This window comes from Actinia tenebrosa, unplaced genomic scaffold, assembly GCF_029948245.1.
Source record: "Actinia tenebrosa isolate PJP-AT-01 unplaced genomic scaffold, QUT_ActTen_1.0 PGA_scaffold9__36_contigs__length_13948895, whole genome shotgun sequence".
In the NCBI taxonomy this organism is placed as follows: domain Eukaryota; kingdom Metazoa; phylum Cnidaria; class Anthozoa; order Actiniaria; family Actiniidae; genus Actinia; species Actinia tenebrosa.
Genome location: NW_028292586.1, coordinates 8,006,226 through 8,023,819, shown reverse-complemented (window position 1 = coordinate 8,023,819; position 17,594 = coordinate 8,006,226). Strand labels below are relative to the sequence as shown.

General features: G+C 36.4%; 2 protein-coding genes across 2 annotated transcripts; one reads left to right on the top strand and one right to left on the bottom strand.

Annotated features, from left to right (window-relative positions):
* Positions 1–732: 732 nt before the first annotated feature.
* LOC116306678 (uncharacterized) lies at positions 733–3,459 on the bottom strand. The gene has a single exon (XM_031716756.2). It carries the CDS (start codon positions 3,457–3,459, stop codon positions 736–738), a length of 2,724 nt encoding a protein of 907 aa, XP_031572616.2. The 3' UTR covers positions 733–735.
* Positions 3,460–7,961: 4,502 nt separating this feature from the next.
* On the top strand, positions 7,962–17,269 carry LOC116306676 (uncharacterized). Its single transcript, XM_031716755.2, has 13 exons — positions 7,962–8,361; positions 11,736–11,838; positions 11,932–12,045; positions 12,268–12,381; positions 12,606–12,719; positions 12,929–13,042; positions 13,621–13,731; positions 14,203–14,316; positions 14,536–14,649; positions 14,787–14,900; positions 15,376–15,486; positions 16,022–16,238; positions 16,728–17,269. The coding sequence occupies exons 1-13, from the start codon at positions 7,963–7,965 to the stop codon at positions 17,104–17,106; spliced, it is 2,118 nt and encodes a 705-aa protein (XP_031572615.2). The 5' UTR covers position 7,962; the 3' UTR covers positions 17,107–17,269.
* The last annotated feature ends 325 nt before the right edge of the window (positions 17,270–17,594 follow it).

Genomic DNA, 17,594 nt, shown 5'->3' with positions numbered 1-17,594 from the left:
ATTACGTCGGGGTAATAAGGAATATCCTTATCCAGCCGACAAAACATCCACTCGGCTTTTGTCATATCAGAAACCTCAGGAATAGACTTACCGGTAATTTCAGACAAAAGATAGGGAATAGCTTTGTAATATTTCCCTAGTTTTAATTTTTTCAATGTCTTCCGTAGACTTTGCGGGGTTGGCTCTTCTAAGTGGTCTATGATTTTCTTCTTTACTTCATCGTCTAAATATACCGGTCGATAACCTTGGATATGACTCATCCAGTCTCGGAAGTATTTTATTCTTTTGTATGGGGTCTTCGTACGACTTCCATTGGCGTAATATTGCTCTTTGGTAGCATTTGGTACGGCATTACGAATATTCTTACCACACTCGTAACACTGTGCTGACGTGTCATCTTCTATTTGCATTTTTTTACCACAACACCAGAAACCCCGAGGCTTGGGTATGTTAACTTTGAATCTTAGGCAAATCGCACAGAAGTCATTGGTGAACTTTTTACATTCATGCATCGTATATCCAACAAATATTTTAACCTCCGTTTGCGATTCCCAACACAGCAGCAGTAAGGACTTATCGCGCGGCTGCCGACGGATCGCGCAAGACCCCCTGTAGGGCCTCGTCACCCCATACATTTCTTTGTATTTTTTTTTGGTCGTGCCGGCGCTCCGCGTGTCCCCCTTACTGCTGCTGTTTACTACATCTCTAATGACGATTATGGTCTGTATTTATAACTTATACTTGAGTATTTGCTGTGGAATGCTTTCTATAGTTGTTGGTAGACCTATCCGACTCTTTCAGATTGTTGGAACGAGTGAAAAACTTCAATCGATAAAGTTTCTTTACTCTTGAGTTAAACGTGAAGGCAACAGCGATGTATACACCTTGGAGGGTGTTGAATACGACGAAAGGATAATTGAAATACGCAGATTTTAATAAAGCTAAGAAGCCGAAGATCCACGTGAAGCCCATAAGAACTGCAATTTTGATGTAGATAGCGAAATGGCGTTGGTTCTCTCGCTGATGTGTTACCATCCTTGCTTGCTTCTTTGCCTTGTAAATAGCTTTTACAGTCAGGCTAAAGAAAACAGCGTTCCAGATTATAGAAGCCGCCAAGGGAAGGATGAAGATGAAGAGGTTGGCAAGACCATTGTTGATCCAGCATCCCTTTGGATCGCCGTACCTGATTTCAACGGCTCCTGATTGGTCGAGGATGAGACAAACAAGAACCAATACGAGAACAGGAAGCCATCCAACTGCAAGAGTGCGACGTATCTTCTTTCTTCGGTATTCCTTATCAGATGATCTGCCTGCACATCCGGTTGACGAGAATGCTTTCCAAGTGTTGAAAGCTATAACAGTCATCCAGGCAAACGAGGCCAGAAATGAAAAATGAAGAATTACTGCAATGACGACGCATGCTCCGTGAGAACCTGTCTGGCCTGATCCAATCAGCCAAAAGAAATGGGCCACCAGTAAGGCTGACGATAAATTCATCAGGTTTATACCTGGTAATGTCCTTAGTTCTCCAAACAACAGATAAGTCACCAACACAAACACAAGACAAACAACAGACAAGGACAGACCAATGGATGTCAGTATATGTAGGGCTGTGTCATTCTGTGACTCGTCAGTTAATTGTGTTTTAGTGTACTTCTTCGAGTACGTAGTACACACAATCACGCTTCCATTGGTGATGCTATATTCACCTTGGTTGTAGATTGTATTCGAAGCATTTCTGTAGACCGAGTTGTTTGGTAACATGTCATACTCGTCTTTGTCTAGACGTATGTACGTACCATTGCATGTTAATGTATTTGGAAGATGTTGCCTACAAACTGCAATCGATCCCACAGGAATCTGGTATCCATTGTGTTTTTTGGTGGAGTTGGCAAAGTACTGCTTTTCTGTCAGTAGTTCTTGTGTCTGGTTGATGTAGATGCTGCTTGAACCGTGTACAACAACATAATCTTTAGGTGTAAAGTACTGCACATCAACACAGGTCAAGAGTCTTGATGTTGCTTTGATCACTGTGAAGTTGTTAAAACCAATGCTAAAATCAAATGGACGAGTAAAGTTCAGTAGCATATGGATATTGATCCCAGGCAAAGATTCACGTCTGGTTCTTTTGGTTGTATCTTTTTCGATGTACAAGTTTGTGACCAAAACAACCATCGGTACCATTTGTACGTTCTCTCTCTCTACAAACTCCAATAACTGGGGCTTCAGCCCAAAAAGCTTGCTTAGGGAATCGAATATTTCTTTGTTAGGATAATCCTGTATCGTTCGTTCATTATTCTTTCCCGTCTTAATCCACATTGCAATGTTGTACTTGTTCAGTTTTGGAGAGAAATGTTTCGAGGGAAACTGTAAAACCTTTCGACGCGTTTCCAGGAAGATATCGTAGACTTGATCATCACCACACGAAGCCACGGTATTCATTGATTTGGTGGTTTTCGATGTTCCATCGATATCGAGAATAGCTGTAAAGGGCTTGTTATGCGATGCAACTCCTTGACTGAAGGATTTTAAAGGGCCACACATTAAGTATTCATCTGGAACACCATGACACCTAGTGCAATGAATATTCTTGAAGTTTACAAGACTCTGCTGTGAGAATACAATTCTGTATGGACCCCGTTCGCAACCAATTTTCTCTGATTCTCCAGAACTACAATAGTCAGGCGTTTCAGATAGTAGTACACAATTTCGTACTCGTTGCTCACCTACTGTCACTACTTTTACAAGGTTGCAACAGTCAATAAGAAATTGAACTTTTTGTTTAACACTGTAGCTTTGTGGAGGAATGAGCTGACAATATTCAAAGCTATAGCCGAGGCTTTTCATATCATGTTTTCTGACTCCATTGCAGAGGGCGCAGTGTTGGTTTTTATAAGTCTTGCCTGTGGTGCTTATGACAGGAGTTGCATCAGCGTAGTTCGATGCAGAAAGTGTGTCGTTGGTTTGACATTTTACAATCGAGTCTAACGAGGAGAAGTTTTGAGGGCAGGAGTCAATCATCATTATACCGTCATAGCATCGCCATTTCTCATCCAGTGTCTTTGTTGGAACAACTCCTTTACAAAACTGATCAAAGTCAGCACAACAGTCCTTGAAGCTGTTACAATATGGGTCGCAATAGCATCGATCTTCATCTGGATCTTTTGTCCCATTGGCTCTTTCTAGCTGACATCTTCCTTTACAAGAAAGACCTTCAAAGCAAGTGATATTGAATGGTTTTGTTGGTGTGGCTGCATTTCTCTCAGCAGTTTTCGGCGTCGTTGCTGTTATGTTTGATAAAGCTGGATCTGGATTTCGCCTTGTTCGTTGGCGTTCTTCTGAGACTAAAAGCCCTCTTTCAAAATTGATTGATTTCATTCCATATTTTCCTCGTAAGAATTGCTTTTCTTTGCTTGAAGCAGGAAGAAATTCGACATCCTTCCTCGCTCGTTCTGCCATGCAAGTTGAATTCAAAATAGATCGTACCAAACAACAAAAGATAAAGATGTACATCGCCTTTGTGGCTGTCATCCTTAGTCCTTGCATTACGTCCATTAATTCCGTTCCACAGGAATATATTTGTCCTTTAATTTAAAAAACGACGAGCCTTTTAAAGCTGGGGTGAGTTAATGAGTTTATTATTGATACGTATTCATTTGCTGCTACTGTCATCTCATTGCGTTGGAAGTTTCCTTTTCTATTTATCTATCTTCTTAAGTACCTGTAATCTTACTAATTAACAATTGAAATTTTCATAATTTTTTTAGATAAGACAGCTGTTCTGTTCCAAAGCGTTCACAAGGCAGGAGCACGTAAGCAAGATATGTATCTTAATTACAATCTTTAGACGAGTCTTTTAAAGAAGATATGATATCTAACTTATTAATCTGCTAAGTCGGTGGACCCTTCTTTTCTTTATATTTTATTCTATTTCGCGTTATACACGTTGAGTTATTTTAATTTAACAATTTAATATTAATTGATTCCCAAGCTCTCGGTTCATTAAAGGACCATTCTCAGAACAGATATAAAAAGTGCCTTTATCCTCAAACCATTTTCTTTTCTTTTTTTTCTTTTTTTTCTTTTTTTTTTATGTTCAGTATTTTATTTATTTTATTCTTCATTATATTATTTAGCATATAAACCCAAGTTGATGAATAACAATAAGAAGAAAAAGGAAACATAGTCACAGCTATAAAGTACACACACATGTATTAGAAAATTTGATTAAATAATACAAAATGATCAAAATATACTTACAGAGAATTTACAACATTCAAAGTTAAAATAATTGTGATAATTATGAAAATCACAGAGGATATTGTTATTGAAATTCAGTTATCTAAAATGGAAGAAAGTCCAAAAAGAAACCACAGGACTTATGACATTTGGACTGTCTTTCTGAACTATGAATATAATATATGATGAATATAATATATGATGCGGTGAAAATATTGTCATTAATATAGTGCAAAAGTACAAGAATCTGTTATAAACAGTATTTTCAAGTTAGGTGTAATCTTTTGGTGAAAAAAAGATAAAAAAGCATTGTAAATCGATTATACGCATAGTATTAATATCGATCGCTGTCACAATCTAAGCCTGTGTTTAGCGCCAACTAATATGGCTTATTTTTCAGATTTTTATAGCTATCAAAAGCGCTTTACTTTCTGAATTACGAATCATCATGACAGTGAAGCTAGCGGAAAATACAATGACAGCACTCACATCTCCTCTAGAAAAATAGTGATTCTTTTACACCCTTGTTTTAGAACAATTCCTAAAGCATTTACAGTGCGATAATTGCAAGAAGAAGCTTATTTATTTACACGCTTATCGAAGTAATAATTCTTGGTTTGCAATCAATCCCAAGAGAGCACAATAACAAAAGGGATGTCCGCCATGTTGGAAGATATAACATAAGAATTCATTAAAAAATGTTTTGTAAAATTCTTCCAACATGGCGGCTATGACGCCTATTGCAAACGAAAAATATGTCGAAATTCACTAAAGCTTGGAAATAATTATAATTTTACTTAATACAGCTGGATATGGAGCATTCTTTATCGTAAAACCAGAAAACGAGTTTTAAAAGGTCGTACAGAAAAGAATCCTCGATTTTCAACTTATGCAGAGGTGATTTAAAACAGTCCAAGCTGTCAGCCGGTTTTCCTCCCTTTCGTAAAAACCAACATTTAAGTTGCGTGCATAAAATATGCATGGTAGTGGTTGTGATAGTGAATGTAGTGGTAGTGAGTGTGAGTGAAAGCAGGCCCACATCAGCGAAAGCAGCCAAAATAATCAGCCTGCTATAACAAATAAAAAGATTAATGATTATGATTATCCTTGTGAAATTAATTGCTCGCATTTCATAGAAGCTAGAAAAACCCTGTTTTACTAAACAAGTTTTGGTGTAAATGGAGTATTAGTTTACCTAATCGATTTGATATACTCTAGAATATTTCCTGATACTTAATGCAAAATATTGCCAAATATTTGATTTTGACGACTCATTCTTAAAAGCAAATTGGCTAATATGTATGTAGCAAAAACATATTGTGTTTTGCCATTGTTGCCTTTGATCAATTCAAAGAAAGACCGAAAACAATGAAGTCAGAAAGAGAATGGTAAGTTTGATTAAAATGGCGGGAAACTTATGGGCCGCCGTTACCACCAAAAATACATCAAGAGTTTAGTTAAGAATGTTAAATGGTCTAGCTTGTAGTCAAATGGCTTAGCTAACAGTATTTTATCCTCACATGCATACTCATTACCGACTCACGGGAATTAAGATACGGAAGGTGACCGCGACTGCTGGCAATGAGCATGCGGAAAGCATGTGATGCGTCGTCAACCGCCACCAGGGGAGGTGGGTGGGGTGAATCTTCTACTCTCTCCTTAGGCAGCTTCCGACGGAATGATTCAAAGATCTGGGTGTGGTGCTTATATATGCAGGGGTCGCAAAGCATTACACCTGCACACCTGCAAATCAAGATTATCTCTACACAAACGACGAAGACGAAGAAATTGCGAAAAAGGAATAGCGTTAAGAGTGTGCTTAGGATGAGAGGACGAGTAGAGTAAATAAGAATGAGAATCAGTAGGTTTGTAATGGTGTAACACTAGTGTCAAGGAAAGTGACTGATGTATCGCTAACTTCCCACGGTAAAGTCTAAGGCAGGGTGAAAAGAGTTAACAAAAGAGGTGAAGGAATCTAAGTCATTACGATAACAAGAAGTAGCACCAATACACTCATCAATATACCGTCCAAAAAAAAAAACAGGTTTAGGTCCAGTATGCTGTAATTAGGACCCATCAAGGTACCCATAGCAACACCGTTTACCTGCCGATAATGCCATTGTTAATAGTCCATTAACTATGATAATACTGATCACCGAAAGAAAAACGATTAAGAGTAAGAACAAGTTCAGCTAAGCGTAGCAAAGTGGGAGTACTAGGCTCGAAGATAGGAGGAAGATCGAAAAAATGCTGAAGGGCACGAAGGTCCTCATCATTAGGAATGACAGTATACAAAGATTTGACATCCATAGTATACAAGAGCTTAGAAGAGTTATCAGGAAAGCGAAAATAATTAAAAATACTAAGAGCGTGATTAGTATCCTTAATATAAGTAGGTAAAGACTGAACAATAGGCAACATGAGAATCTAGACTCCGGTAGCTAGAGATGAGTTCGGTAGGTCATGAACTACAGGCAGAAACAATAGAACGACCAGGATTGTTAGCTTTGTGAATCTTAGGACGAAAATAGACGTGAGAAGTACGAGGAGTAATAACAATGAGGTTTTTAGCATTGGAAGGTAAAGAGCCGTCAGAAATGAAAGAGTTTACGATGTCCTTGACTAACGTTTGATTGTCAGGGGTAACATCCTTATCCACTTCACAATAAAAATCAGCGTCAGAGAGTTGACGTAAAGCCTCTAAGTTGTACAGGTCGGTACATCAAACAAAAACTGCACCGCCTTTGTCAGCGGGTTTGATGACAATGTCAGAACGATTGCGTAATCGACCTAAAGCCAACCACTCGTCCTTAAGAAAGATTACAATAGCTGAGTTTACGGTTAAGATTGAGATTAGAAATATCACGGCGACACTTTTTGACAAAAAATTCAAGAGAAGCAAATTGTCCCTCGGGAGGGACGCAATTGGACTTACGAGGACAGAGGCGCTCAAAGACATCACGTTCACAGTCAGTTAGAGTTAGAGACCGAGTCGGAGAAATAAGGCTTTAAGGCGACTACGGCGAAAGAAAGATTCAGAACCTTTCTTGGCCGGAAATTTATCAGATTTCTTAGCAACTGGAACGAAGTTTAAACCCTTGCTAAGAACTGAAATTTGAATCAGAAAGAGGTAAATCTTCGGGAATGGTGACACAGAATGACTAGACCTTACTAATGTTTTCCAATTTTTTTTTCTTCAATTTTTTACAAAATTTGTCGCGAATATATGGTTTGCACTTGGCATGCACTCTACTATCCTCATGATTATTTAAGCTAAATTACAATAAAAATCATAATATCGATAAGAATTCTACTTATGCTAAAGTCCGAGTGCATTGGTATTCAGCGATCGATTGAAACATGCTTTGTCGACTCGGAAAAAAAACAACTTTATAATTGTAAAATCATTTAATATTTTTGGGAAAAAGGCGCCACTAACTAAATGTAAAATATTCAAAATATTCAAAGACCATAAAATTGAGTATAAACATTGATCGCTACCGTTTCACTTGGAAACGACTGTAAATTATCTCGTGTAGAAAATAGACATTAAATAAGATTTATATGTTTCATTTAGTAAATATATTTATAGAGAAGTTAAGTACGTTTGATCGTGTGTAGTACTCGTCGTCTTGGCTACCACCTGGGCGCAGTCGCGAAAACTCATGTTGAAGGCTGGAAAGAAAGAAAAACACATGCAGATGTCAGAGTGACAGCTTTGCTATGGCGAAAACATTCAACTTTTCTATGGTTTTTGGATTCTGTTTGATAATAGTTTTAATTTTCAAAACTGCGAATCCCATGATCTTTGAAGGAAAGACGAGTTTTCATTGTGGAGATAATCGCTTCTCAATTGGTTCTCTATTTAGTGCAGAAAATGTTGCTCTCTCAGGGTACGTTACCAAGTCAGTATGGACTCGATCTTTGGTACACAGTAATCAAGTGTGCTTGGCAGAACCAGATTGGTGTGTTTCAGTCAACTTTGATACCAAAATAGACCAGGAAAAGAATAAAAATCTCTGTGAACTGAATAGCCATGGGATAAGACAAAATGAAGAATTCCTTGCAAATAAATTTCAAAGTAGAAGAGGTTTTATTTTCAGTCAAATTAGACCCGCGAAGGTAAGACATTTTCACTTTTTTATTGACTCCTTCCTCTTCCCTTTCTTCCTTCCTTTCTTCTTTCCTTACTTTCTTCTTTTCTTTCTTTCTTTCTTTTATTCTCTCATTTATTCATTCTTTCTTTCTTTCATTCTTCCATTCTTTCTTTCTTTCTTTTGCTTAAGACTAGTAATGAATTTATCATGATTTCCGAGCTGATCTAGAAATGCTATCTAAAATAATTTTCCCGTTATAGATCGAACCGATGTTCAATCATAAGCTGTTGTGAGATTATTCATTTCTCGTGTTTTTTTATTCACTCCTCTTGCAAAATAAAAGTAAAATACCGAGTTGTTCGTAGGTTTTGCAAACAATTATGAGCCTCAAACTGCATGTAATCCTATTTATCATTCTGTAACACTGCTGGAACCTTTGACAAAAACCATTCTGAAATTCCAGTTGATTAATTAATCAGACAAATTAACTTTGATATTGCTCTTCACTGATCCATCTATTCTTTTTTTTTAAACTTATATTTATCTCAAAAGACCTTTATATTCCCATTAGTTATATTTCCAAACTAATAAAAATATTATGAGCCGCCTTCTAATTTTTTTGTATAAATGTAATTTCTTAAATTTTATTTGCATCGCGCCATCTTACTTTATGACTTTGCACAAATTGCCCAATTCATTTTTTGAAGGACTTAAGGGTGGCTGAGAAAGTCGAAATGAAGTGCACACATGACAGCTGCATTTTATATTTGCGGCTACAGCAAGTAAAATTATATAGCAACAGAACAGGCCGATATCGTCCGACGAACAAGAAGTTACTTTATTACTTTGTTTGAACAAAGTCGGCTACTTCAAAAATCCAATTGACAATACTTTTCTGGTTTGCACTTCTAAGTCAACATACAAACTTCTTCTCTTCTCTTCTCTTCTCTTCTCTTCTCTTCTCTTCTCTTCTCTTCTCTTCTCTTCTCTTCTCTTCTTCTTATCATTTTTTTCAGTATGTATTCACATTGAAATTCATTTTCATAATTCCTTTTCTTTTGGTGAAAGTTGTAGATTCGATGGAGTGGATAATACATCTATTGTTTTACAAATACTCCCGACACTAAGTCGAGCAAACATCGGAATGAACCTGTAATGTGCGGAAGAGACCAAAATCAACAACCGCTTAGTCTATCAAAAGAAATGAAATTCAAACAAGCTTTTCCGTTTTGCGATGACAGAGCTAAATAATTTCCTATGACAGTTATCTATCGTAATTCGATTCTGGGCAACTCAAACTCTGATGTGTAAAGTGCCTCTTTGTGAAATTTGGAGGATATTTTTTTAAATATCCGCCATTTTAAAATATATACAAATTTTGAAACTCATCAAACTCTGATGTGTAAAGTGCCTCTGTGAAATTTGGAGGATATTTTTTTAAATATCCGCCATTTTTAAATATATACAAATTTTGAAACTCATCAAACTCTGATGTGTAAAGTGCCTCTTTGTGAAATTTGGAGGATATTTTTCTAAATATCCGCCATTTTTAAATATATACAAATTTTGAAACTCATCAAACTCTGATGTGTAAAGTGCCTCTTTGTGAAATTTGGAGGATATTTTTTTAAATATCCGCCATTTTTAAATATATACAAATTTTGAAACTCATCAAACTCTGATGTGTAAAGTGCCTCTTTGTGAAATTTGGAGGATATTTTTTTTAATATCCGCCATTTTTAAATACATACAAATTTTGAAACTCATCAAACTCTGATGTGTAAAGTGCCTCTTTGTGAAATTTGGAGGATATTTTTTTAAATATCCGCCATTTTTAAATATATACAAATTTTGAAACTCATCAAACTCTGATGTGTAAAGTGCCTCTTTGTGAAATTTGGAGGATATTTTTTTAAATATCCGCCATTTTTAAATATATACAAATTTTGAAACTCATCAAACTCTGATGTGTAAAGTGCCTCTTTGTGAAATTTGGAGGATATTTTTTTAAATATCCGCCATTTTTAAATATATACAAATTTTGAAACTCATCAAACTCTGATGTGTAAAGTGCCTCTTTGTGAAATTTGGAGGATATTTTTCTAAATATCCGCCATTTTAAAATATATACAAATTTTGAAACTCATCAAACTCTGATGTGTAAAGTGCCTCTTCGTGAAATTTGGAGGATATTTTTCTAAATATCCGCCATTTTTAAATATATACAAATTTTGAAACTCATCAAACTCTGTGTAAAGTGCCTCTTTGTGAAATTTGGAGGATATTTTCCTAAATATCCGCCATTTATAAATATATACAAATTTTGAGATTTTAGAAATTCTTAATCTCATCCTATAATTACTTATTACAAGGACAATTACAGAACTCGCATACGGCAAAATTATACCAAACGTATCTTTCCTTGTTTTTCACGTTTTAACAGTAAACTCCATAAACTGAATAAATCATAAATTTTGCCAACATTTTTAAAACCGAGCTAAATGTTTGGCAAAATTTTTTTTTTAAATTTACGTTAAAGAAATAATTTCACAAATTTGACATGGAATTAAAGTGAGGAGTATTTTTGAAAGTGTTCTTCTCTCAAAGGGTAACTTGATTTTGCTGCACATTTCAAATAGGTGATTTGGAATCTACACGTGCAATGCATTGTTTGGCAAAATGAAAATTTCGAAGTGATTTTCTACTATCTATTGTCAAAACCCAAATATGTTTTCACCGTTAAACTATGACGCAACTTATGCTATTCTTAGAAGATATTTAAAGAAATCTTTCCACGGATGAGTCAGCTTATTTTCTTTATTTTCAAGTAAAAGCTGTTACCGATTTAAGTTGAGCCAAAAACTTGGAGCTAGGAAATATTGAGCTACGAAAAGTGTTCGCTGATGATTGGCTAATTCGTTCAAACTATCTGAGAGTTCTAAGAGAAATCGCCTACCTAGTAATAGACTTTCAAATAAGATAAAATCGTTTAAATGTTGAGAGGATTTGGGTAATACAGAGGATTTTTGTTCGTGGTATACGTCAATGAAAGGTTAATATTATGGCGATTTAGGGAAGAGGTTTTTGATAGTTTCTAAAAAAATCCAGGCGTACCAGACACTATTTGAAAGATGTTTTTTTTTTTTTACTCTAAGCTTTTAAGATATAGCTTAACTTTCGATTGATAAATATACATACTTTCAGCTATCTATAGACCACAGACACATTTATTATTATTTTATCAGTGTAACCTGCAAAAGACATTTACGTTTCAAAAGGTTCGTCGCTTTTCTCATCTTTGGGAAAGTCCAAAGCACAATTTTTGTAAGGATATTTTTATTTTTATTTATTTTTTAATTTTTGAAATTTTTTTTCATTATTTTTTGACATTTTTTTAAGTATGGCTGTTCTTGTGAAAATGGCGGTACATGCGACAATGACTGCTCATCTTTTGAAGTCAAATGCCGCTGTACAGAAGGTTTTTACGGCACAAAATGTGAATGTAAGTAGCTCGAATGATATATGTTAAAGGCTTTTCTGTAGTAGTTTAAGATATTCATCATCAAGAATTTTTAAAAAAACTTTCTAACTTTAGATATCGACAATTGTCAAGGAATCACATGTGAAAACGGCGGAACTTGTAAAGACTTGGTGAACAACTTCACTTGTTCGTGTGTGCCTGGTTACACAGGACGATTTTGTGAGAATGGTGAGCTACAAGTAGATGAAATTCTCTCTTTTAAAAGAAACTAATAGCCGCCATCTTTACTTTATGTACATATCTCAGTAGATTGTGAGGATAGCCCAAAGCAAACTGCACGTGACAAGGATAAAGTCAAAGGACTAACTATAACAACTACTAAAATATTATTATTTTGGAAGCAAAATGTAATTCAGTTTACGGTATTCATTCTTGATTTATTATCTTCAGACATCGATGATTGTCAGGGGATCACATGTGAAAACGGCGGAACTTGTCAAGACTTGGTGAACAACTTCACATGTTCGTGTGTGCCTGGTTACGAGGGACGATTATGTGACAATGGTGAGGTGAAATTCTGTGATTAAAAGAAGCATTTTTGTTTACTTCCATATATGCTTGAAAATGTAAATATGTCTCAGTAGATTTTGGGGATAGCAAACCGCACGCCAAGGATCCAGACGAAGGCCTAAACATTTCCAGAAAATGCATTATTTCTTTTAAAAACAAACTTTCATTATTTCCATTTTTCTTTTCCTTTCTTTCTTTTTACCTTTTCTTGTCCCTAGATATCGATGATTGTCAAGGAATCACATGTGGAAACGGCGGAACTTGTAAAGACTTGGTGAACGACTTCACATGTTCGTGTGTGGCTGGTTACACAGGACGATTCTGCGAGAATGGTGAGCTAGATGAAATTTTTTCTTTTAAAAGGAACTTTTAGCCGCCATCTTTACTTTATGTACATATCTCAGTAGATTGTGAGGATAGCCCAACTCAAACCGCACGACAAGGATAAAGTCAAAGGAATGTAGCAATTTCTAAAAATATTATTTTTGAAGCAAAACGTAATTCAGTATATGATTTTGTATTCTTAATTTCTTGTCTTTAGATATCGATGATTGTCAAGGAATCACATGTAGAAGTGGTGGAACTTGTAAAGACTTGGTGAACAACTTCACATGTTCGTGTGTGCCTGGTTACACAGGACGATTCTGTGAGAATGGTGAGCTAGATGAAATTCTCTCTTTTAAAAGGAAAATGTCTACATGTGCATGTGTCAGTGAAGTTTGAGAATATGCAGATTAAGACTCCCGTTTTTCCTTCCCGCAAACGGCAAACGTGACCACGTTTTCATCGTTTCCCTACATTTCACTTTACCTTTTGCAAACCTCCTCGACAAAGACAAGTATTCTTTTGTTTATCTATTACTTGGAGATTTTTACGAATCCTTTTCACTATTTTAAAAATAACATTTAAGTGGGCAACTGACGTTTCACGTTTGCCGTAAACGACAATCTTAAACTCTCTAAATACCTACACAAAACGCACGCCAGGAATTTGGTCAAACGGCTAAAGAATTTTCAAGGAAACTTTATTATGTAAAGCAAAAGTTAAATAGTATGTAGTATAAATGTTCTATTTTCTTATATTGGAAGATTTTATGCCCTCCATGGTACGTTGTGCGTTGATATGAAAAAGCTAGATTAGGAAATAGACCCCAAAAATAAAGAAAATCGAACCAAAAAGCGGTACCCAAAGCAAACCTCTTTATGGCCACCTCATATTTTTCTGTTACTATAGATATCAATGATTGTCAAGGAATCACATGTCAAAATGGCGGGACCTGTCAAGACTTGTTGAATAACTTCACATGTTCGTGTGTGCCTGGTTACACTGCACGATTCTGTGAGGGTAAGTATCTTTAAGGTAACGAGGTTACTGAGCTATATGATGTTGTTGGGGATTTCGTGTGTCACGACTCTTGATTCTGAATATCCTGAACTTGCCATTCATGCCAGCTGGGAAACAGTGACATACATACATTATAAGATATCGATGACGTCTTTTGCAATGTTTCCCAACATTTTGTGAATATGTGTCTATATAATAAAAAGAAAATTAAACTTTGGCTGGAAGGCTCCAAATAAAAACTATCTACATGCGCAGCTAGCCAGGGCTCCAAAGTCGTTGAAACGTTCTATTTTGAGCTCGCAACATATTTACAGCCGGAGAAATTAAAGATGTTCTCCGATGAGTGCAAACTTATTCAGCGAAAGGCTCTTAAGGGAAGGTATGTAAGCACAAAAGGGACTTTGACAATTTCTTTCGGGACTTGATTTCAACTGCAAAACCCAATTTTCTTCACCGTATCTTTGTCTTTAGATATCGATGACTGTCAAGGAATCACATGTAAAAACGGCGGAACTTGTCAAGACTTGGTGAACAACTTCAAGTGTTCGTGTGTGCCTGGTTACACGGGACGATTTTGTGAGAATGGTAAGTGAAATGTCCGCTCTCTTTCGAAAGGAACTTATAGCCGCCATGCATCCTTACTTCATGTACATATCTCAGTAGATTGTGAGGATAGCCCAACTCAAACTGCACGTGACAAGGATAAAGTCAAAGGACTAACTATAACAACTACTAAAATATTATTATTTTGGAAGCAAAATGTCATTTATTATATGGTATTCATTCTTAATTTCTTATCTTCAGATATCGATGACTGTCAAGGAATCACATGTAAAAACGGCGGAACTTGTAAAGACTTGCTGAACAATTTCACGTGTTCGTGTGTGCCTGGTTACACGGGACGATTTTGTGAGAATGGTAAGTGAAATGTCCGCTCTCTTTCGAAAGGAACTTATAGCCGCCATGCATCCTTACTTCATGTACATATCTCAGTAGAGGGTTAAAGCAAAATGTAATTCAGTTTACGGTATTCATTCTTAATTTCTTGTCTTTAGATATCGATGACTGTCAAGGAATCACATGTGGAAACGGCGGAACTTGTAAAGACTTGGTGAACGACTTCACGTGTTCGTGTGTGCCTGGTTACACTGGTCGATTCTGTGAGAATGGTTAGTGAAATGTCTCTCTTTAAAAAGGAAAATGTCTAAGTACATGTGTAGCGCACGCGCATGTGACTCAGTGAAGTTTGAGAATACCTACACAAAACGTACGCCAAGGATTTAGTCAAAAGGCCTAAAAAAGTTTCTAGAAAACCTTATGTCCCGCTTTATGTTGCAAAGCAAATGTTCAATAGTAGGCAGTATAAATATTCTATTTTCTTATATTGGAAGGTTTGTGAGATTGGTAGGAGATTAACTTCTTTATGCCCTCCATGTTACGCTGTGTATTGATATAAAAAAGCTAGATTAGGAAATAGACCCCAAAAATAAGGAAAGCCGAACCAAAAAGCGGGATCGACCTGAGAACGTCGTCAAATAACTAAAAATTTAAATTTAAATTCTTCAAGTTGTGGTAATGCGCATGCTTGCGCGGCACCCAACGCAAACCTCTTTATAGACACCTCACATTTTTCCGTTACTATAGATATCAATGATTGTCAAGAAATCACATGTCAAAATGGCGGGACCTGTAAAGACATGCTGAATAACTTCACATGTTCGTGTGTGCCTGGTTACACTGGACGATTCTGTGAGTGTAAGTATCTTTAAGGTAACGAGGTTACTGAACTATATGATGTTGTTGGCGATGTCGTGTGTCACGGCTATTGATGATTCTGAATATCCTGAACTTGCCATTCATGCCAGCTGGGAACATTCTACACGAGACCGGAAATGACGCGTATAGAGGAGGCCACGGCCATGGGTAACTTTATACAGACATAGGTGTTTCACTGGGAAATACGCCACTCTTATTTTTTATACGAACTATATATATCCGGACCTCAGTGACATACATACATTATAAGATATCGATGACGTCTTTTCCAATGTTTTCCAACATGTTTTCAACAAGTTTTTTATTTGTGAATGTCTGTATAATAAAAAGAAAAATTAAACGTTTGCTTCAAGGTATGAAGTTTATAATTTATCTTCTCGTGTTGAAAAATATTTCAGCACTCGAAGATAAACTTCAGATCTTCGCGCCACCGTGTAATTTCCTCTATATATTATGCCCAAGCAAAAAAAGATCTATATTGTTCATGTCTACGACGTCTTCTTTTTGCACACAGCATCAACCTGTGACATTACGTACGCTACGTATTCAGTCAATAATGTCATTCTATACCCATGGACTAAAGCAGCCTATGCCATGACCTTCTGTACATGGGTACAGCTTAAAGACTCCAGGAACCAATACCCAGCTTCATTTAAGTACTCTAACCGTGGATTGGGATTCATGTATCGAACAGATGGGACTGTATTACTTCGTATAGACTCTAGCAGTATGTAAGTGTCATCTTTTTGCTGAGATTTATATAATGACATTTGTCTGGGTTTGCCTGCCATACAGTTTGTTTGTTTTTACGTTTTTACGTTTTTACGGGTTTTTTTTTTGTTGTTGTTGTTGTTGTTTTTTGTTTTTTGTTTTTTTTTTTTGTTTTTGTTTTTTTTCTTTTTTGAGGGAGGCACGTTTTTCTATTCTTTCAACTTCTCTCCTTTTTTTCTTTAATTCTTTTCTTTTTATTTCATTAATTTCTTTTCTCTTGTTTTTTGTTTTGTTTTTAATCTGCTTTCTGTCTCTGAGACTTTAATTCAGTGGTTGCTTGTGCATGTTGTTTGTGTGTTTGGTTTGTTAGTTGTTTGTACTTTGAAGTAAAAACTCACACACCTAACATTGGCATACATGATCACAGTCCCTATGCAACTTGCTTGGATGCTTAAACACCAGGCCGAGCAGCCAAATATCTTTCTACTTTCAATGCCATTTATTTACAGAACCTTAAACATGAAGATCCAACGAGATGGTAACTGGCAACACCTGTGCATCGCATGGAGAAACACAGACGGCAATGTGTCCAGCTATCGTAACGGACAACTCGTAGATAGCCGGCGGTCCTTCACAACTGGGGGCTCAATCGTAGGAACTGGGACTTTAAACATCTGTAGGAGATCTGACCTCCGTGCTGCATTCATTGGGAAAATCAGCAACTTCAATATCTGGTCATATTTTATGACCGCTAAACAAATCGCGAGCATGGCCTCGAGTTGTCAACCGCTGACCAGTGAAGGAGATTTAGTCAGTTGGTCTAAAGTTAAGAATACGAGAATGGATGGACAAGTGTCTAAAGCCTGTCCTGGAACCTGTTATGTTTAGAGACTATACCGCATGATTTGGGTACTGAAGACTCACTTGAATCAAAAGTTATCCAAAATTACAGACGTCACTACATCATCGGTTTTTTGAACCACTACCGGTAGCGATCAACATCTTCACACTATAAAAGTGTTGAAGAAACAACATTGAACAGCAGAGACAAATAGAAGTTGTTGTCTTGTAGAGGGAGGGGAAGGGGGAGTGGAGGGTGGGGAAAGTTTTATACGTTGACGAAAAGTTCAGTTTTATGTTTTAATTTTGTTTACAAATCAAGTTATCCCCTTATCCAATTTCAAAACGGTTTTCGATTTTATAATTGTTAGCAGGTAAAGAGTAATAAGATATGCACTATAACCTGATGTCAACAATTCCAATTTTAAACATTCCTATTCTTAGGTCGTTTGCGCCCTACGTTCAGGGACTCACCCTGGGGTATCACTCACCTTAGATATACCCGTGCCTTCCTAAAAGTTTTTAGAAGAAAAAAA